The sequence below is a fragment of the Gymnoscopelus microlampas genome (genome assembly GCF_963454915.1).
Source record: "Gymnoscopelus microlampas genome assembly, chromosome: 2".
Taxonomy (NCBI): Eukaryota; Metazoa; Chordata; class Actinopteri; order Myctophiformes; family Myctophidae; genus Gymnoscopelus; species Gymnoscopelus microlampas.
The window spans coordinates 15,428,284-15,451,049 of record NC_139939.1 but is presented as its reverse complement, the minus strand read 5'-3'; the positions used below and the strand labels follow the sequence as shown (position 1 = coordinate 15,451,049).

The window sequence follows — 22,766 nt, the reverse complement described above, 5'->3', positions numbered from 1 at the left end:
GAGGAGGAGGAACAAATATTGACACTCTGCAAACACTTGTGGTGTCGGGTTAGGTTGTCTTCCTGGTGGTATCCTCTCTTTCCATCTCTCTAATTTAACGCCAGGCTCTCCCTTTCTCTATTGTTTGTCCCCTGTCTCTTTGTGTCTTTATCCTCCTCTCTCTTAAGTTAACGGTCCCCCCCCCAGTCGTTTCCGTTAAGTATCGGTCTTTCCTGTATCTCTATCATATTTCCTCTGTCGCGCTCTTCCTGTGCGGTCGCTCTCTTGTCTCAGGTGTGTGTGTGTGCGTTTGTGTGTAAAAGTCGACTCTGTGTCCCGGGCCCAGGGGACCATTTCAAAGCATAGGTTAAAAGCACCAGAGACAAAACGAGAGGGATGAAGGGAGCGGGGCTGTAGGATGAAAGAGAAAGGGGAGAGATGAAAGAGTGTGACAGGACTGTCAGAAATCTAAGCTCTGATGGAAGATAGCGCTGGAGGAAGAAGTAAGAGACCGTAGCCCCTTAACGCAAAGAGAGGGGAGATGAGCCTAGATGCACAGGAATGAATGAGGAGAGACAGACTAAGAGAAAGCATTGGCGAGCCTGAAACCAGCCATTGCAGTAAGCTATAGAAAGTCAGCCATAACCACACAAACCCTATAGCGTCCCTATTCTCTGGGCATGTCATAATAGGCGAACATTTGGCAAAAATAGCAGATCTACAAGCACACAGTTGTAAGCTTGTCGATCGTCTACGTTCGGCAAAGAGATTTGATGTAGAGGGAAAAAAGTAATGGGGCCAAGTATAGGCCCTGAGGGACCCCGATCAACAAAGTATGTGGTTTAAAGTGGTTAATTAAGATATACTGTAGTGGTTAAGGCCTCTTGTACCCCAGCTTCCTCCTATGGCTGTCCTTGCTGTCTCCCTCAACATTCCTACTGTCAGCCTCCATAAAGAAACAAGGACACACAGTCCTATAAATGCAGAGCACATCGCACCCCTGGTGCTCTGCCAGTGTTCTTGTTCACAATATTCAACGAAAGCCCTTGCTTTGGTTTTGTAGTTGCACATTTGTCTTTATGGTGTCAGTCGACCGTTGTCACAGAAAGGCTTCCCGTTTCAACCGAGCTAAAGTTAGCTTGTGAGCATGGCTTGCATCTCCCTCAAAGTGATGCACCTTAGAAAGGTCAACTCCTACTGCGAATTAAATGGAATGGGACAGAATATGAGGGGGAGGAGGCTAAAAGAGAATAGTGCAGGTGCAGAGAAAAACAATCCCTTACCAGTGAGGATTATAATCTGAATAAAGAACAAAATCTCATCATTCAACTGCATATATTTGGGGGAGCAAACCGTAGTGAAAGGCAGTGGCAAACAGAACATTCTTCAACTTTGATTTAAAAGAACCGAGAGTTGTAGCAGACCTGCAGTTTTACTGGGAGTTTGTTCCAGATTTGTGGTGCATAAAAACTGAACGCTGCTTAAGGTGCAGTATGGCCTCTTCGGGCCTGCTAGCGGGGCATTTTGACTCTTATTCTTGTTTTGTTTAGTTTTTGTCCGAGAGAAACGAGAGCTGTAAAAGAAACTGAGAGACAGAAACACAAGTTGACGGGGTCAGAGGAGTCTTTCTGCTCACTGAGCTGTTGTGAAACTCTGCGTGTCGGGTTACTGTTACTGTGGGGCCCCTGGCCTGAGACCCCCGGGGGGGACCATCACTCATTGCCTTATCCGCAGCACACTCACCCTCTCACAGACCAAATGGTCACGCATGCAGAGGCATGCACTGATCAGTGTGATAAATGTCTGTAGAACAGTCCAGGGATTAGCTCCAAGGCCCTGCACACACACACACACACACACACACACACACACACACACACACACACGTGCACAAACGAACACACTGCACACAAACATGAACGGATAACACGGAGCAAAGGCACACACACAAGCTTTATGAAGCGTGAAACACTATAACCAAAAAACCCAGACATACACACACACACACACACACACACACACACACACACACGATAACGCAAACGTTAGTGCGCTTCAGAGACGGTCATGATCTCTGACTGATGACTCTCATGTGATGGGGTTCAAAGAGGCGCATGGGGGACACGGAGAGACAGCATACGGATGGATGGAGGGATGGAATGATAAAATGGAGCATAAAAGACAGAAAGAGATGGGAGGAGAAAGAGGCTTGATAGTTCTAGGCCACAGAAGGAGAAAACATAATTAACGGCTACACGGGATGAGCGAGGTACAGAGACAGTGGAAGTTCTACCTCTTCCAGGAAAATCCTGGAAGACAATTCACTAGCGCATACTTTCAAGGGGCCCTCTTGAGGTCACGGGTTTGGGTTATAATTGAGACTAGGTTTAGGAAGGTGAAGGAAAGTGTTGGAGTTTCAATTAACCACTTTTAACATGGCATCACCATTTTGGGCATGGCATTATAGGCAAAATTGTAAAGATTTCCAAAATATTTTGAAAATGGTAACACATTGTGATCCTGTAGATTGGCTATTTTCGTGTGACACCGTCGTACGGCAAAGTATAGAATAGGGCTTAAATGGTTTTAGCTGAACTATGCGATACATGTAGCCCCGAACAATAAACAAGGAGAACTACGATAACAAGATGTTGTGTTTCAAAACAAGCTAGCTCCCCCCTTCACTGTGGCACCTCCCCCTGACTCCCCACTCCTTTTCTGTCAAAAACCTTCACTCGCACCCCACCCAACCCACCACGGCAGTCAGAGCGAAACCCATCAAACCAGTTAGTAGCAGTGGTTTTGTTAGCATTTTGTGGGGGGGGGGGGGGGGCGGGGGTTGGTCTGACACCTGCACATTTTGTCAGTAGAGTATTGTCTGAATGAAGCTTTCAAACAGTGCATTGCAGCTTGTGACTTGTGTACGCATTGTGACTATAAAAATATGGCTAAAGCTTTAAGGTAAGGGTTATGGCCTTATGGGTTAGGTTTAGGGGTAGAGTTGGAATTAAGGCTGAGCTTAAAGAATGGTGGATGAAAGGAAATCAATGGTCCTTACAAACTAACGCAAACCTGTGTGTATGCGTGTAATGGAGAGGGATAGAAACCTGTGTGTGAGAGAGAGAGAGTTGGCAGGCAATCAGGGCGATGGTTTTTGTTTTTGGTGTCTCCACATCAACATGAACTTCCACTGAACTCTCTCCTCTTCTCTCTGGGTGTGACGTTACTGACTGCCCTGTAGTCATCTGTTGTCGTTCAGCAGCCCTCTATTTTCCTTCTTCTGTTCCCTCTCTCACTTTGCATTTTAGCTTTGCACTACACTTCTGCTGCTTCTCCATCTCTTTCACCTTACCTTCACCTCTCTCCATCTCTCCCTATCCTTTTTTCGTATCTATTTATCAGTCTTATGTGCCAGTTTTGGCCATACAGTATGTTAAATAGTTTTCCATAAATTTTGCACACGTTTTTCGGCTAGACCTTTCAATTAACCTTGTGCTTTAAAACACATTAAAATGCTACGATAATGAAACAAAGAATAACGTTGGATTACCTATCTCTAAAAGCACATTTAACAACGGTATGGAAAATGGTCAGTAGTAATATTGTAAAGTATACCTTGAATCGTAAAGAGGTTAAATAATACCAAACCACTGGTAATGTTCATCACCTCTTTCCCTCTTCTTAGCTGTTGGGCAGAAACCTTGTATATCCATATTTCATGTGCTTTGATGTCCTATTCTATATTTAATCGTATGACAGCAAAAGTAGTGAAAATGGCCTATCTACAAGCTCACAACACGTCACATGTTGTGCTTGTAGATCTGCAGTTTTTGCTGTTTTTGAAATAAAAGTGAAATGATCACCTGCCCAAAATCAGGATGCCAGGGTTAAAGGGGTTAAGTCTGTCTGTGGTCTTTATAAACATTTAACCAATGGAAAGTAGTAAGAGCTTGTGACTAAATAATAACTAAATTACATCCATTGGAACCCAGGTGCTTTTTTCCACTTCCTGAAAAGTAACGTTTTTTCACATACAAGGTTTCCACCTGACAGTAGCATTGTGCATGTCCATATCTCTGTCTGTCTTCTGGTCCTCTGCTGCTGTTCCAGTCCAGGGTTGTTTGAGGACAGTGCAGTGGAGGTAGAGAGGTAGAGCGTGAACCAGCTGGGACCCAGCTGGCTGGCCTCAATTCACGGCTTTACTCTTCTTTGCTCGGAGTGGACTGGACTGGAGTCAGCCCGTTGAGACATATTATCGAACACTTAATCATTAAGACATTTGAAGGGAGTTTGGAGAGCGGCAGAGGGGGAGTGAAGATGCAGCGCTTGCAAGTTGTAACCACCTCAAATTCCTTGTATGATTTAAACAAAACAGAAATGAAACGTCAACGGGATTTGAGCGAGAGAAAAACTCGCTGCTGTGTTGATGAGGAGGACAGAAGGACATAAAGTCGGAAAGGAATGCCACGATAGTGTGTGTGTGTGTGTGTGTGTGTGTGTGCGCGTGCGTGTCAGAGAATGGGTGCTTACGCAGTCACAAAGGCATGTGAGGTCAGATGGCAAGAGAAAGGCAGAGAAGAAGCGAGAAACACTCTCTGACCCCAAGTTTCTGACCTCGAATTCTACAATGTCTTACTCAAGAGTGTGTGGGACACTGATCAAGGCCAAGACACAGATAGGCAGGGTACAAGCCCAATGAAGGGTTTTTATTCAACCTCTTAGCTCAGAGAGCTCTTGTTATTACGTTATTTGGCAAACTTAAATCATAATAGGGAAATCAACATAAATTCCTCCCAGGTCTGGGGACATTTTCCATTCACATTCACATTTGGTGTTTAAAGCTCGATCCATCAGGTTGCCTATGAACATAAAAGAGACATTCTTTTAGTTCTCAAATTCACACACAAAGTCATTTAACGGTGTAGGGAATTTAATGTGGGATCTCACTCACCGCCCGAAAGCACCTGTCCAGTCACCAGGAGAGCCAGTGGAGAATGAGGCAGAGTGGCTGCGCTTTTAAATGTTTGTGGGCCACACCTAACTGGCCAGCGCAGGTGTGCGGAGTTGGGGCTGATTCATGATGAGGACAGGTAGGTACCGCCCCTCTATGACGTGTCCCAGGCTGCGCTGCTGTCTGTCTGGCCTCTCTCTGCCTCTCTCCCACTGCTTCTCCCTGGTGAGGTGCTTACCTGTCGGGCGGCGCCCTAGTGAGACTCCACATATCCCCCCCCTAAGCCCACCGCCTGTGCCGGGGGCTTCATTTCCTTCCTCCTCATACATCCTGGACAGGGCGTCTGCGTGCGGGATGTCCTTTCCAGGCCGGTGCTCCACCCTAAAGTTGTAGTCCTGGAGTTCCAAGAACCAGCGCGTCACCCTCGCGTTCCTGTCCTTGTTTGTCGCCATCCACTTCAATGGTGCGTGATCTGTAATGAGAGTGAAAGTGCGTCCCCATAGATAGTAGCGGAGGTGGTGTATGGCCCACTTCACCGCCAAACACTCTTTTTCAACTGTTGCATAGTTTTTCTCGTGGTCTAACAGCTTCCTGCTCACGTACGTCACCGGGTGTTCCTCGCCATCGATGACCTGGGCGAGGACCGCTCCAAGCCCGGTGCCGGACGCGTCCGTGTGCAGGAGGAACGGCTGGCTGAAGTCGGGGGCCTTTAACACCGGCTCCTCACAGAGTGCGCTCTTCAGCCGCTGAAACGCCGTCTCCGTTTCGTCCGTCCAGGTTACGTGGTGCGGTAGTTTCTGCCTGGTTAACTCATACAGCGGGGCTGCAACAGTAGAGTAATTGTTAATAAACTTCTGATAATATGATATTAGTCCGAGAAACGACTTTACTTGTTTTTTCGTAGTGGGACGGGGCCAGTCCCGGACGCGCTCCACCTTGCGCGTCTGTGGCTTCACACAGCCCCGGCCAATCGTGTAGCCGAGGTAGTCGGTCTCGGTCAGCCCGAGACGGCACTTCTTGGCGTTGGCGGTCAGCCCGGCGCGTCTGAGGGCCTCGATTACTGCGTCTAGGTGCTGTAGGTGTCGGCCCCAGTCGCAGCTGTGTACGACGATGTCGTCCAGGTAGGCTGCGGCGTAGGCGCGGTGCGGCCGCAGGATTCGGTCCATGAGCCGCTGGAACGTGGCGGGGGCCCCGTGTACGCCGAACGGCAGCACCGTGTACTGGTAGAGGCCCTCGGGTGTGGAGAAGGCCGTCTTTGCTTTGGCCCGGTCCGTCAGTGGTACCTGCCAGTACCCCTTGGTCAGGTCGAGGGTGCTGACGAACCGGGCCGGGCCGAGGCGCTCGATGAGCTCATCGACGCGCGGCATCGGATAGGCGTCGAACGTGGAAACGTCATTCAGCTTTCTGAAATCGTTGCAGAACCGCAGGGAGCCGTCTGGCTTGGGGACGATAACAATGGGGCTGGACCAGGGGCTGTACGACTCCTCGATGACGCCGAGCTCCAACATCTTGGCCACCTCTTCTTTAATCGCCACCCGTCTAGCTTCTGGAATCCGGTAGGGCCGTTGGCGCACCACTTTCCCTGGCGTGGTGTGTATGTCATGCCGTATGGCGTTCGTCCGTCCAGGCAGGTCGGAGAATACGTCTCGGCTCCGTCCCAGCAGCTCCTTGACGTCCTGGCTCTGCGCGGGGGAGAGGTCCTCTCCGAGGGGAACCGGGGGCAGGCTCGGCGGGGCGGACGTGGCGAGTAGGGCGGGTAGGGACAGCGGCGGCGTGGCGTTCCATTTCTTCAATATGTTGATGTGGTATATCTGGTGGCCCTTCCTCCGGCCGGGCTGTGCCACCTTATAGTCGACGGGCCCCATCTTCTCGACCACCTCATACGGCCCTTGCCATTTGGCGAGGAATTTGCACTCGCTGCTGGGAACGAGGACCAACACCTTCTCCCCCACCTGGAGCTCACGGAGAGTGGCGCCCCGGTTGTACGTGCGCGCCTGGTCCCGCTGCGCCTGCTCCATATGCTCACGCACCAGGGGCCAGATCGCCTTGGCCCTGGCCTGGAGGCGCTCAATGTGGTCCACGACGCTGCGGTGGGGGGAGGGTTGACTCTCCCAGGTCTCCTTGGCGATGTCGAGCAATCCACGGGGTCTCCTGCCGTACACCAGTTCGAAGGGGGAGAACCCCGTGGACGCCTGCGGCACCTCCCTGATGGCAAACAGTACAAAAGGGATCAACTGGTCCCAGTCTTTCCCATCAACAGTGGTTAGTTTTTTCAACATTTTCTTTAGTGTCTGATTAAATCTCTCCACGAGACCGTCAGTCTGAGGGTGATATACAGAGGTGCGTATACGTTTCACTTTTAGCCATTTGTACAGCAGCGTCATAACCCTCGACATAAAACACGTGCCTTGATCAGTAAGGACCTCCTCGGCTATCCCCACCCGGCTAAACATCATCATAAGTTCGTGGGCCACGGCTTTGGCCGAGGCGGTCCGTAGGGGAATGGCCTCTGGATATCGAGTGGCATAATCAAGAATTACCAGAATGTAGCGGTGTCCGCGGCCGGACTTTGGCAGCGGGCCCACGATGTCCATGGCGAGACGTGAGAATGGCGTGCTGATGATGGGTAGCGGGACCAGTGGGTTGTGGAACGTGGGTCTGGGGGCGGACTTCTGACACTCCGGGCAGCCCTTGCAAAAATCTTCCACGGCCCGCTTAACACCGGGCCAGTAGAAGCGGGCTAGAATGCGCTCGTGTGTCTTTTTCACCCCCAGGTGAGCACCCAACTGGTGCGTGTGTGCTAGGTACAGGACTCGTGACACATATGATTTAGGCACAAGCAGTTGTTCTAACGTTTCCCCCCCCTCGTCTGTCACTCCTCTATACAATAGTCCATTTTTAACAAGAAAGTACGGGGGCTTTAGTGTACTCACCCCGTCACATTTCTTCCCATCAATGGCGGCGACACTCTGACGCGCCATCTCCAGCGTGGGATCGCACCACTGGGCGGTGGCGTACTCCCCCCCCCTCGGGGTTCCGGGCGACTCGGGCCTGGGAAATTCGGCGAACGGGTCGGGGTCGCTCGCCGCAGTTGAGACGGCGCGGCCTGGCGGAGAATGGACCTCCTCTTCTCCTGCGCTCGCCTCCTCGTCGTCCGCTGCTGGGGCGCCTGGAGCCTCTTCTGGCGAGGCGCCGCTCTCGGAGCCGGGGGAGGTGGGCCGAAACGCCGGGCAGGCGTGTAGTGGAGCTGGGGGTCCGCTGCGCTCTGCGCGGCGGCGTCGTCGGTGGGGCGGCTTCTTTTGCAGGCCGGGCTTCCAGTACCGCTCGAATAGGACGCAGTCCACGCCGATCAACAGCGGCACGGGGAGGTTCGGCACCACCCCCGCTGGCACCACGGCGTCTCCCCGTGGTGTCTGGACCCGCAGCTGCGTCACCGGGTAGTGGCGGACGTCGCCGTGTACACACGACACGGGCACGGTGGCGGTGGAGAGGCGGCCTGCCAGGTCGGCGCGGACCAGGGTGACGGCGCTGCCCGAGTCGAGGAGCGCGTGGGCGTCAGCGCCGTCTATCTTCACCGGCAGTCGGGCGTGGCGTCGAGGTCCAGTACCGGTGTGCAGGCAGGGGCGAGCCGGGTCGGAGCTGGCGGCGGTTCCCATTGACACGTCGCGGTCTCGGTCGGGGCAGGACCAGGAAATGTGGTCGGCTTGGCCACATACATAGCAGCGTCTCTGCTGGGCGCCCCGGCCGGGGCCCTCGGCGACGGCCGCGTCGGTGCGGTTGGTGGACGGCGGTGGCGGCTGGGCCCTCCGGCGGTCACGGCTGGGTTTTTCGTCTGGCGCCGTCTTGGGTGCGTCAGCGCGCGTGGACCTCATCATCTCAACGCTGACTTGGTGATTTTCCAACAGAGCTACGAGGGCCTCCAGTGAGGTTGGGCTCACCTGCGAGGCGTAGCGGCGTGCGTCGGGCGGCAAGGATCGGATGCATCTGTCAATGACGATTCGGTCGATTATGGGTGGCTCTCCTCCACTCGTCAGCCAGCTGTGCGTGGTGCGTAACAGGCTCGCTATTTGGGGCCGAGGTGGCTGGGCCGGCTGGTAGGCCCAGTGGTGGAACCGCTGCGCCCGGGCGGGCAGGCTGTAGCCCTGGCTGGCCAATATCGCTTCTTTTAGCTTACGATAGTCTCTGGCATCTGCCATGGTCAGGTCGCGACAGACCCGCTGTGATTCGCCCGTCAGGAAAGGCGCCAGGAGCGAGGCCCACTCTGCTGCCGGCCATCTCTCCCTGGCTGCGGTCCGCTCGAATACCTCAAGATAAGCTTCTATGTCGTCGTCTGGTGACAATTTAGTGAGCACCTCCCGCGGTGCGCGGGTCGTAGAAACATCTCTGGAGATGCGGTCGATTAATTTTTGTACCGCTGCCTGTAAGTCAGTTTGGCTTTTCAGAAGCGCAGTTAAAGCGGTAGAGTGCTCCATGCTGTGGCTTCTTGACGTAGATCAGTGTACCCGTATTCTCCACCATATGTGGGACACTGATCAAGGCCAAGACACAGATAGGCAGGGTACAAGCCCAATGAAGGGTTTTTATTCAACCTCTTAGCTCAGAGAGCTCTTGTTATTACGTTATTTGGCAAACTTAAATCATAATAGGGAAATCAACATAAATTCCTCCCAGGTCTGGGGACATTTTCCATTCACATTCACATTTGGTGTTTAAAGCTCGATCCATCAGGTTGCCTATGAACATAAAAGAGACATTCTTTTAGTTCTCAAATTCACACACAAAGTCATTTAACGGTGTAGGGAATTTAATGTGGGATCTCACTCACCGCCCGAAAGCACCTGTCCAGTCACCAGGAGAGCCAGTGGAGAATGAGGCAGAGTGGCTGCGCTTTTAAATGTTTGTGGGCCACACCTAACTGGCCAGCGCAGGTGTGCGGAGTTGGGGCTGATTCATGATGAGGACAGGTAGGTACCGCCCCTCTATGACGTGTCCCAGGCTGCGCTGCTGTCTGTCTGGCCTCTCTCTGCCTCTCTCCCACTGCTTCTCCCTGGTGAGGTGCTTACCTGTCGGGCGGCGCCCTAGTGAGACTCCACAAGTGTTTTTAGTATTATCGGTAGCGTTAATGGTACTATGGTACTAGTGGCAGTAGTACTGCGTTGTTATGGGGATTATAATTAAGCGTTACTTAAAAGACTAATGCATATTTGTTGACCCGTTTTATTTTTTACTGGTAGGTGGTGGTGCTAATTTCTTGTGATTCACTCCGGTTAGGAATGTCAAGCTAAATAGCTAGCGTTCATGTTTACCCAGGCTTGTAGAATAGTTGTGGTTAACCACATTAACCCTGGCATACCTAGTATTTTGGGCATGTCATTATAGGCGACAATGAACACAATTATCTCAATATTCTTCTGAAATCTTGCAAATATTTCCTTTTTTTTTTTTTTTACCAATGTGGGAATATTCTCTCATCTGCAAGCTCTCTTAATCGTGAGTAGAAGAAAACACTCTAGGCAGAAACATAAGGCTATCAAATTCAGGGACTCAAGAAGAAAAAAACCCTCATGTGAGTTAAGTTCCAGTAAATCTCTTACGCAAGCAGACAAATGCAAAATAGTGCTTTACATTGTCATGGACGACCACTTTGTTTGTGATGAGTTTCACAGGCCGGGAACAAGCTGTAACCAGCTGGGGGTGTTTATCTACACGCTGCTGCCATTAACCTGATGGCTTGTAGTGAGGTGAATTTCTCTGTGAAAAGCCTTGGCTTGTGCTCAGTGGTAAAAAAGAAAGACAAGAAAATGCATTCCTGGGGTATAATGTAATCCAGTAAACAAATTATGCAATCACAGTGTTATTATGTTGTCACACACACACACACACACACACACACACACACACACACACACACACACACACACACACACACACACACACACACACACACACACACACACACACACACACACACACACACACACACACACACACACACACTTACTTTACCCCTGCGCCACTCGGTCGCCCTTGCTGTTTAATTTGTGAATTTGGAAGTGCAACCTGGCGCCCTTATTTTGGGCATATCATTATACTCAAATTGTCATAAATAGTGAAAAAGCAGACCTACAAGCTTGTTAATCAGCTATTGTCACTATTCATTGTACAATAAATTAATGGTTAATGTGTTTTGTGTCCTGCTGTAGACTAACAAGGTGGCAGTTTGTTTAGAATACAAGCAGTGTGCCTGTACTCCTGTCTGTCCGTATGGGAAGAGTTCACCCTTACAGTATGTTTGCGTATTGTTTGCGTAAGTTCTGCAGCTTTAAAAGCCTTACTTGTAGTCTTGTGTGTACGGTATGAGTCTCCGTAGCCTCTCAGTAATGTTGTGCAATTTAGGCTTCAGTTAGCGGAATACTGACACAGATTTACACATACAATGAATGCTGAGGGGAGCAGTTAAGTGTGTGTGTGTGTGTGTGTGTGTGTGTGTGTGTGTGTGTGTGTGTGTGTGTGTGTGTGTGTGTGTGTGTGTGTGTGTGTGTGTGTGTGTGTGTGTGTGTGTGTGTGTGTGTGTGTGTGTGTGTGTGTGTGTGTGTGTGTGTGTGTGTGTGTGTGTGTGTGTGTGTGTGTGTCTGAGAGAGAGTGTTCTAAAGATAGATAAGGGGGATTGAGAAAGAGAGAGGAGGAAAAGACAAGCAGAATGATAAATGTGTACGTGCCTGCTGGTCAGCATACGGACATGTATGGGCACGCTGTGTGTGTGTGTGCCTGCGTGCATACGGAGGGGTTAAGGGGAGAACAATGCAGAGCAGATGGGCAGTGTCTCTAAACTTGCCTCGGGCGTCTTTGTCCTCTCGCTCTCCTCAGGACACATACACACACACACACACACACACACACACACACACACACACACACACACACACACACACACACACACACACACACACACACACACACACACACACACACTGATACACGTGTAGACATATTCTTGAACAAACATGCACACACATATATGCAATGCATAGATAATGCCCACACAGACGCTCAACTTCATTACTGTCCCTGGAGTGTGTACACACACACACACACACGCACGCACGCACGCACACACACACACACACACACACACACACACACACACACACACACACACACACACACACACACACACACACACACACACACACACACACACACACACACACACACACACACACACACACACACACACACACACACACACACACACACACACACACACACACACACACACTGCAAAGGGAATCAGGAATCCTGAGTCAAACACAGCCCCACATAATATGCTACTCTCCCGTGCATGAATGTGTTGCAACTGTGAGTGACATGTGAAAGTGGTAGCAGCCATCTGTTGGTTCAGCTGAGAGAGAGAGACAGATAGTCACAGAGAGAGAGAGTTGGTGAATAAGTAGGGTGTTAGTATTAAGGCTTACTCTCTTTTTAATATTTGCTACTTTGCCCTGTGTTTGTCGACACGCATGTAAACACACACACACACACACACACACACACACACACACACACACACACACACACACACACACACACACACACACACACACACACACACACACACACACACACACACACACACACACACACACACACATCACTGTCACATTTCAACACTTATGTCATTTTTCTTTGTTGGTGCAATGGTGTCACATGGTAAGAATAGTTGCAGATCTACAAGCTCACGAGTCGCATCACAATGTGAATGTGCTGCTGTGAACTTGCATCTGTGCTACTTTTGCTGCTATTTTTGCCGCTATACACTATGTTTGACCTACAATGACACAATGCCCAAAATAGGCACGCTTGGTTGAAAGTTGTTAAATGGCGCACACGCCGCACACACACCTCATTCATACAGACACACCTACAGCTGTAGCTCCCAGAGCGGAGAGCAGCTCCATTCATCTAATTCATTAATAGCATTGGTGCAGTGAGCCTTGGCCTTAGCACACACGCACGCACGCACGCACGCACGCGCACATACACACACTCACTCAACTTGCGTTTGGTATCAGGCTGGGCAATATGACTTCAAATTCAAATCAGTATCATGATTATTTCAAATGGTTAATCAATACTTTCAATCAATACCTTTTGGTTAATCAGACTAATTGATTTAGTTTATTATAATGAAGCTTTTAGAATCCTTTTGTGTCGATTTGCTGATATATAAGAAATCGTGAAAGTGGAAAATGATCTGCTTCTCAATTGTTTGATAACCCTACATGAACCTACAACATTTTGGTTGTAAATGTCGGTTTCGATATATTTTTGGTTCATTGCCCATGCAGCCCTAGTACTAAGGGGCACCTATTTTTATGCTACAGATTGTACTCTTTCTATGTAGCTTATCAATTCTATGTAGCTTATCAAGTTATCATCATCATAGCAAGGTCCAACCCTCTGCATAGCTGACTGCTAAAGAACAATGGGGACTTGTCTGGAAACGATCTATTTCACCTGTGCGGTCCAACAAAACAGTTCCTGATAACATTTTAGGTGAGAAATGGGCCATGATGCAGTTGCTCAATGTTGAATCACTCATTTCACATTCACAACAGCTCACTGTCTTAGTCAATGGATGAAAAGGAGAATGGCTGCAGGGAACTAACACTTAGAACAGCAGTGCAGCAAAAGGTGAACCCAACCTAGTCTCGGTAAAACTGGAAATATGAGCCTAGCTATATTACAGTACAACATCTTGACTATTTTGCAAGAGGAAAATGGCACTGATTGATATAAAAACAGCAACAGTAGTGCCAACATTTGACTTATTTACAACCTAATTAAATTGGCATGATCTAAGTCTCTTATAAATCTATACTGCACCAAGCCAGCAACATTTGTGCAATTTTATCAGTAGGCGTAACTTTATCCAGATCAATATTTTCAGTTACGTTTCTCTGGGTACAGAGGAGAGGAACGGTGAGAGGAGCTCCTTGCTCATAGCACAGGTTCTGTTAGGCCTCATGGATTAAAGTTCTCAGTCGCTAAGCGACGTGTTGTAAGCTTGTAGATGGCCTATTTTCGGTTATTAGTTATTTTAAGATTAAAGAGTATTTGAAGTGGGCAAACAAGCAATAGAATACATGCAAAATGTTCCAGAAACCCGTAATGATTCATAAAAGCAAAGGTTAACCCTCTGGCATTTTGTTTTCTTCAACAGGTTGGCTGTATAATGGCTACCAAAACATTATAGTTCTACATATTGTGTATATTGTACATACCTGTTTATGAAACACAGCTCTAGTGTGTGGGTGCTCCGTTCACGCTGTTTCACAAATCGCAGATTAGGACTTGGCTCAACAACATTCTTTCAGTCGTGAGATTTTATTTTGCTTTAATCCATGAGGCCTACTGTCTAAGTCAAGTTGTCTGTGGTGGCGGTTTGTGTTTGTATGCGTGCCCGGATTCCAAATATGGACATGCCCGATGTCAGCGCAAATCGGCATTGTTACAGGATCAGACCTGAGCTCGATCAGACAGATAGGGAGAAAAATGGAGCCTATTTCACCCACGCAGTAACCTAGCAATCCTGTGTCCCAAAACCTGTAGTAAGTTTTTATAGTCTGCTGAAAGAATTTTCAGCCTGCCATTATTATGACAATTTAAAGTCATGTTATTTCACAAACACACTAGATTAGGGTTTTCAGTGTGGCTGGAATAAGTTCTGCTGGCGTTTTTTGAATACCTGTCGCTCCTTAACGGTCATGAACACACACACTGACAAGTCACAATGCCATGATGATTCAGCATGTTTGTGACACTGTCTAACACACAAAAGACAACTGATTTACTGAAGGATAGAGGACAGACACACACACACACACACACACACACACACACACACACACACACACACACACACACACACACACACACACACACACACACACACACACACACACACACACACACAGGCATGCACACGCGCACACAGACATGCTCTCTTCCTTTGAGCTCTTCACTCTGTGCCACACCAACTCCCCTGTGGTTTTACCTCATGTTGAAGGGAAGTAGAATTGTATTACACATGTTCCATACATCCTGTATTTGGAGTGGGGAATTTCTTTTAGGTGCACACAGGTATATTGTCTCTGCCAGGCCAAAGGCGTGGCCGAGAGCCCGAGACTATGTTTTCGCTCCTGTCCGTCCGTCCGGCCGTCCTTGTGTGTGTGTGTGTGTGTTCGTCCGTCTGTCTGTTGACAGATTGGCGTGAAACTTTACTACACTCCCTGGAGGCCAGAGAAGAACCTCTGCCCCAAATGTTTCACATCGGCCTGTTAGTGTCACCAGGAGGCAGATCTTTTGGATATTACTCCTACACATTTTGTTCAAACATCACGCAAATCGGTACACATTATCTCTATAGTCATTGATCAAGGTGGATCTGTCATATTCCATCCTGATTGGCTAAGATTTTCTTCCAAAGTTTGCAGGAGTGGTCCGTTTGGAACAAAATGCCTCAAATAATGAATGCAGCGTCAAATTCCAGTGAAACTTTGCACGCACGTGTCCACTAAGCAATGGAAGAAATGCCACCCTTTTCACATTGTTTTGCACGCAGATTTATGGTCATGTCATCAAGACCGATTTTTCATTTAATCCCGATCGGCTAAGATTGACTACCTGGCCTGGCGGAGACCTGTGCTCCGAGGAGCACAAGTGTCTAGTATATTTATATGTAACTTGTCGGTATGTGTTTTTCTTTTTCCTCTCATCTCTTATACACACACATGCACACACACATGCACTGAATCCCCTGTAGTCACTAGCTAAAAGAAAGGAGGAGACACAAGGGAACAGGAGGGAAGTCCCCAGGCAATTATTCACTGTTGTATCACAGATGAAAGACCCCCAAGGGACCGGTATCACCACACTCACACACACACACACACACACACACACACACACACACACACACACACACACACACACACACACACACACACACACACACACACACACACACACACACACACACACAGCCTGATCCTCAGTTTTGATGCCATGTACAGAGACAAAAGACAGCGAGGCTTTATAGAGGCCAGCCCCCATGATTAGACCAGGATACAATGGCGGTCTGTAGATGGACCACCGCAGGACATGGATACGCTTTGATCTCCACATAGGAGACCATCAGTGTTTGTTCTGGTCACCTCCCATTCTTTACTAATGGAGATTCCTGTTGTGTCAACCCCACTGTTTTATACTGTATGTGACTCCTCCTTTTTATGTTCATCGCCAGTAGCCACTATATACTTTGTTGTACGGCGAGTCGTTGTGATCTTGTACATCGGCTACTTTAGCTATTTATTTATTTTTCAAAATGAGCTTTTGTCTAACTCAAAGGATCGGTGCGTTGACTGAGTGTAGGCTGTTGGACGACACCTTTATTGATCCGGTCCACTTCTCTGCAGGGTTGAATAACTGAACGAAGAGACGGTAAAGCCTGTCCTCTGTCAGCAGAGCTGTCAGTCAATTGTCCCATTGTCTCCCCTACGTTAGAGGCAAGTGAGTTACATTTGCAGGAACTGCAGTGTTTTACCCACAACAATGTTTTACCCTTCGCTGTGTTTGGGGAAACGCTATGCATTAGAGGAAAGCTGTGCACCGCAGCGCACGCACACGCACACACACACACACACACACACACACACACACACACACACACACACACACACACACACACACACACACACACACACACACACACACACACACACACACACACACACACACACACACACACACACACACACGCACACACAGAGCAGCCCTGCATCATGCCTGGCCTGAGTGTGGGGTTAGTTCTACAGTGAATGGGTCCATTTGCTTGGGGATTTAGATGGAAATAATGTTTCATATGGTAATGAGCAGGTTCAAGAGCTCCTGCTGTGTTGGATTCCATCAGTTTGATTGTAAGAGCTCGCTCTCTCTCTCTCTCTCTCTCTCTGACTGTTTGTTTCTGTTTGAGGTCAAACCAGCTTAAAAATACATAATATGCATAAGTAAAGATACATTCATATAAAAACGTTAAAAGTAGGAATAATTTAAAGGTATCTGCTCTGTTTGTATTAAGTAATTCTATGTACCGAAATCAGCACGGTGCAGATAGTGCAGGAATACACATACTGTAAGATTGACAGGCTTGGTTGTGGTTGTATTCCATTAGATGTCCTTTTCTTGTCACAACAGCTCACAAATCTTGCTGCTGTTTGCAGTTTGCGCATTGTTGTACTTCCACCCAGCAGGTATGGGAGATATTTTGTCATTAGTCATGGTTTCTGGTGTTTGCAATCTGTGGGAAGTGTGTGTGTCTCTGATGTCTTCTTGGTACCGTTGGCAGGAAGTTGCAGCTCAGTTTCCACGTTCCACCTCATCTTGTGTGTGCAGTGGGAGCACGCCGTCTGTCTTCTGTTGGGAGCCAAGTCTGCCTGTGGGGCGGCGTCTCTCGATCGCGCGGCTGTGCCCACTGAATCTGTACATGGCACATAGTATATCCTTAGTTTTGGATTCACAGTGCTCAGGTATTCTGCCATTGTACTATATACCAGTGGTGGGAAAAGTACTCTAATGTTTTACTTAATTAAAAGTATCAATACTGCAATGTAGAACTCTGTTACGAGTCAGAAATAAAAAAAATACTTGAGTAAAGTATTGGTATGAAAATGTACTTAAAGTGCCAAAAGTAAAAGTACTAAAATGTTTGAAAATAGCATCAGCTATTTTCAAATAGCCTATGTATAAAATAAGGCTAAAGTGGTTAATGTGTGTTTTATAACGTAATAATTTATATCTGCAAAGTAACAAGTAACTAAAGTTTTCAAATAATTGTAGTGGAGTAAAAGTACAATATTTGCCTCTGAGATGCAGGGGAGTAGAAGTAAAATTATTTACAATTGGAAATACTCCAGTAAAGTGAAAGTACCTCAAAGTTGAACTTAAGTACAGTAAATATACTTAGTTACTTTACACTACTGTCTGCTACTTTACACCACTGCTGTATACTCTCTGTTTTGGGCCAAATAGCATTCCAGGTTACTCTGGTTTTTGGTTGGATCTTTCCAATATGTCAGGTAGTTGTATTTTAGTTTTCTTATAATTTGGTTTACTCCATTGGGGTCTCTCTCTCTCGCTCTCGCTGTTGCTCTCTCTCTCTCTTGCTCGCTCGCATCCTTTCTCTCTGTGCTTATAGTGCTTATAGCCACACTCTTACAAACTGATTTCTCATTCATTTGTCCTGGTGTTTCATGCACAACACACACACACACACACACACTTTAAGTCTCTCCCCTTGAGGCTCTTAGCCACGCATGCGTTCTCTGAGTGTATCTACTATACAGTTTTAAATAAATGCAGTTCCAATGCATCCAAGGAGTCCCCTTTGATGTGCCCATGCTAGACACGCCAACAACACTGCTTCTTTGTACCCCTCTCTCTCTCTCTCTCTCTCTCTTTCTCTCTTTCTCTCTTTCTCTCTTTCTCTCTCTCTCTTTCTCTCCCCCCCCCCCCCCCCCCCCCGCTCGCATCTCTCTCTGACCCTGTTTCTGTCTCTCTCGTGTACACACACACACACACACACACACACACACACACACACACACACACACACACACCTCCTCGGCCTGGCATTGACTGAATAGGCTGTTACCCCTGGAGAGACAGAGGTAGTTTCTGGTTGGTTGGTTCAGGGACACTCCTCCTGTCCCTGTGTCCCCCTGAGAGACAGACAGAGAGACAGACACGGGGAGAGAGAGAGAGAGAGAGAGAGGACCAGAGTCACAGAGAGAGGGGCCGAGCCAATAGAAGACAGATATACTGCAATAGGATCTGCCGTATAACTGTAGTCCCGGGTTTCCAGAAGGTGGCATATCCGTTTCCTGGAAACACAGATTTGCAGCATGTTATAATAGGTGAACATTCGTCGGAAATAGCAGATCTACAGGCTCACAGTGCGTTATATTGCGACACGTGAGCTGTTTTAGGCGAAGAGATTTGGTGTAGAGGGAAACAATCTTAATACTTTTCATTGGTTCAATATTTATAAAACAGACCACTTTCAACCTGACCTCCCTATTTTTGTCATGTCATTATAGGTGAAAACAGGCCTCTCAATATAGCAAATCTACAAGCTCACAAACCACTACATAGATCAGCTCTTTTCACTTATCACTATCGTGTTGAAGAATAAAATAGCAGGGGGGAAAAAACATAAAAAGATGAAATATGGAGATATGTTGAACTCCATCCAACCTCTTCTCGCTCTCCTGTTGTGCTCTGACTTTGACAAAATTGCGGCAAAAAAACTAACTTCAGAGAGATTAATATTTCCTCCTTTGGCTTGCATCCCTGCAGGGACCATCCGTCCAGTTCGGAGGAGTTTCTATGACCCCGTGACGGCCCCGGGACAAGGCTGGCAGTGGGAGTGGGAGAATGACGCTGGCTCGTGGACCCCTTACGACATGGAGGTGGCCATCGCCATCCAGAGCGCACACGAACGCCAGCAGCCATGCCTGGACCTGGCACCGCTAGGCTTCTGTTACCTCATCGACTTCCAGAGCATGACACAGGTGTGTGCGTGTGCGTGTGTGGACCAGTGGTTTTAAAACGTTTTGTCCACGCCACATATTTCATAGCTTGTTGTATATATTTGAAAATGTGTGTTTGTCACGAAATCACAAGGCACGTCTGGACTTGCTTGGGAATCACTGTTTGAACAATCAGATCTGTCTCTCCATCCATTCATCCATCTATTTGTCTCTCTGTCGGTTGCAGAAATGCCTTCATATAATGTGTGTGTGTGTGTGTGTGTGTGTGCGTCATTCCTGCAGGTGAACCGTCAGAGCCAGCGGTGCCGGAGGATCCAGAGGCGCGCTGACATGGCGTACCCGCTGGTGTCCGGACCCCTTCCGTTTCCCAAAGGAGGTGGTGGCGGGGGTCTGACGGGAGCCCTGCTGGGCGTCGGGGTATCAGGGGCTAGCATGAGCAACGGAAACCCGGTCTACCCCAACGGAGGGCTCCCCGCCACTCTGCTGGGCCAGCCCTGCGCCTGCCAGCAATGCATGCTGGTCCTGAGCGTGAAGTCGGGAACAGCAGGAGGCATGGGCATACAGACTCTAGGCAGACGTTCGCTGACCATGCAGCGGCCCAAGAACTCTGCGGCCGCCGCGGCGGCGGTCGGCGCCAAAGCCCTGAGTCCGTCCCGCTCGGCCACGTTGGGCCGCGGGCTGCAGCTGAACTCCAACTCCAACTCCAACTACTCCCTGACGCTCCCGCACGGCCTGGCCATCTCCAGGAACAACGCCTCGCCCCGGAGGAACGCCCAGCTGTTCGCCCAGTCGCTGGCCGCCCTCACCTCGGGCACCGCCTCCCTCAGCCTCGCAGGAGGAGCCTCTTCTAATAGGCCGCCGCCCCCGTCCCTCCCGCCCCCGCAGCCGCCGTCGTCCGCTCAGAACCCGCACCCGTCCGCGTCGCTGCCCCCTTTGCCGGGCGACGCGGTGCCCACGGCCACGCTGGTGACCCCGGCGGCCGGCGTGACCACTCCCCCCTCCCCCGTTCCCTCGCCGTCTCCCATGGTGATGAAGCCGCACCGCACGCCGTCGTCGGCCTCCACGGTGTGCCACGCCCCGTTGCCGCAGCGGTCCAGTCTGGCGGGGCTGAGCAGGCCGGCGCTGCAGAGGATCGCCATGGCCCAGTCCAGAGCACTCATTGCATCAGGGTGAGTCTCTCTCTCTCACACACACACACACACACAGGCACACGCACACGCACTCTCTGACCAGAGTGACAGAGAATGGCCAGCAATATTTCTGCAATGTTTTTTATATTTCTACCACCCCAGCCCCCTGTTGGAATATATTTTGTCTGCATCGCGTTGTGAGCTTGTAGATCTGCAGAAAGGTAATGCTAGAGGTTTCAAGTGATTTAGGATACTTAAAGAGAGAACCCGAAAGGTCAGCTAAACAACCTTGTGGAATTCCAGCACTAGCTGTCATTTAACTTGGACACGGTCTGTGTGTTTGTGGTGTATGGATGGAGGGATTTCATCAACACCATATCGCTGCTGCCGGGCAGAAACCTCATGTCTCCATATTTCTTTCACAGACTAATGCCCTACTTCGTCGTACCAGAGTGTCACACAAAAGGAGTGAAAGTAGCTGTAGATCTGCTATTTTCGGTTTTTGGTCAAGGTTTCCACTCGACAGCAACGATATTCTACTGGTTTATGGTGATGGATTCGATAGATCCATCAGCCAGTAGAATATGACCAAACTGCATAGTACATAACTGTAATGAATCGTTTTGTGTCAGTATCAGTTCCTCACACACAGATGGAGGAACAGCCACCAGTATTGCAGGGACAATTGATCCTGCCATCTGAGTGAGGGGGTGTGTGTGAAAGCGTGCATATGTTAATGTGTGTTACTGCGTTCACATTTGCACGTGTTACGGCATGTGTATTTGTATGCGAATGCCCTTACCGTGCTGGGCTGTGTGTGTGTGTGTGTGAGTGAGAAAGTGTTTACCATAGTGCTCAACCTGTGTTGTCAGAAGTCAGCTCTGTCCCTTTGACTGTCCTGCGTCTGTAGAGGACAGAACAGAGAGACAATAGAGAGAGCAAGTGTCTGGCAGCCGGAGGGGGTGAGGACATGAGGTCCACAGGTCAATAGTGACACCCTCCCCCCCCACACACACACACATGTCCTCTATCCCTCCTTCACTCACTCTCTCTCTCTCGCTCTTTCTCTTTCTTTCTTTTTATTTGTTTCGAACACCATACAAGACAAAAGTCACAATAAAAGTAAAAATACAAAATATATTAAAAACAATCCAACTATCTCAACAAACAATAAATCATAGATGTGTTAAAAAAAGGAGCAGGAAGAAGCTAATGTTTGTAATATCCGAGCCCTTCATAACAGTTTTTTATTAACACAGAATCTTATGAGAAAAAATATATTAAAAAGAAAACAAATATAAGAACCAAATTTACACATACATTACTACTTCAACACGACTTCACATTGCAGTACCCTACAAACCTCTCCATCAGCATCAACAATTTCCATTTCCAGACTCATTGCTGTACTTCTTAAAAGTGCTTTTCTTATATTAATGTTTAAAATGTGGCGTACTATTGCTTTGTTTTTATCTCTTCATGAAGTTCATTCCGCAGAGTAACCCCGCAGACTGAAATGCACATACTTGTTTGAGTAGTACGGACATAAGTAAATCGTCCTTCCTGGTCACACCGTCCTTCTCTATCCTTAAACATTTTTTGAAGGTCCCGTAAATATTTCCTTGCTTTAAAAACCATCTGCACAGATTTAAATTTGACAAGATGCATGCATTTTTAAATCTGTGACTGTAAAAACCATGCATTTGTGTGCTCAGCATTGTGAACTATCCTTATTGCTCTTTTTTGTAGTGTGCATACTGCATAGCCTTTTTAGGGAGCTCTTATATGTGTTACCCCATACTTCCACCTTTCTCTCATCTCTGTGACTCCATCGTTCTTTCCAACCTCCCTGCTTGTCTGCTTCTTACTTGTTCTCTCTCTCTCACATCCTCTCCCTTCCCCCTCCATCTTCTAGTCACTTTTTTCTGAATAACCTCACAGTGTCATTATGTTTCCAACACCGCCCGCAGTTTGTCTTTCTTCAACAGATCGTCACCAGAATAGTTTTATTTTTCGTTTAAAAAATCTATAAATCATCATTTCAACAATGTGAATTTATCATCACAAATTGGTTTCAAACTTTTCTTCTTTCTCTCT

At 48.3% G+C, this 22,766-nt stretch overlaps 1 protein-coding gene across 2 annotated transcripts in view; it reads left to right on the top strand.

Annotated features, from left to right (window-relative positions):
- Nucleotides 1–22,766, top strand: part of LOC311060207 (E3 ubiquitin-protein ligase DTX4-like) — a 49,788-nt gene that overhangs the window by 9,109 nt on the left and 17,913 nt on the right. For both annotated transcript variants that reach the window (XM_084078340.1, XM_084078339.1), the window contains exons 3-4: nt 19,346–19,560; nt 19,822–20,708. In XM_084078340.1, coding sequence (XP_083934466.1) covers nt 19,346–19,560; nt 19,822–20,708 — 1,102 coding nt within the window. The remainder of the gene's footprint in view (nt 1–19,345; nt 19,561–19,821; nt 20,709–22,766) is intronic.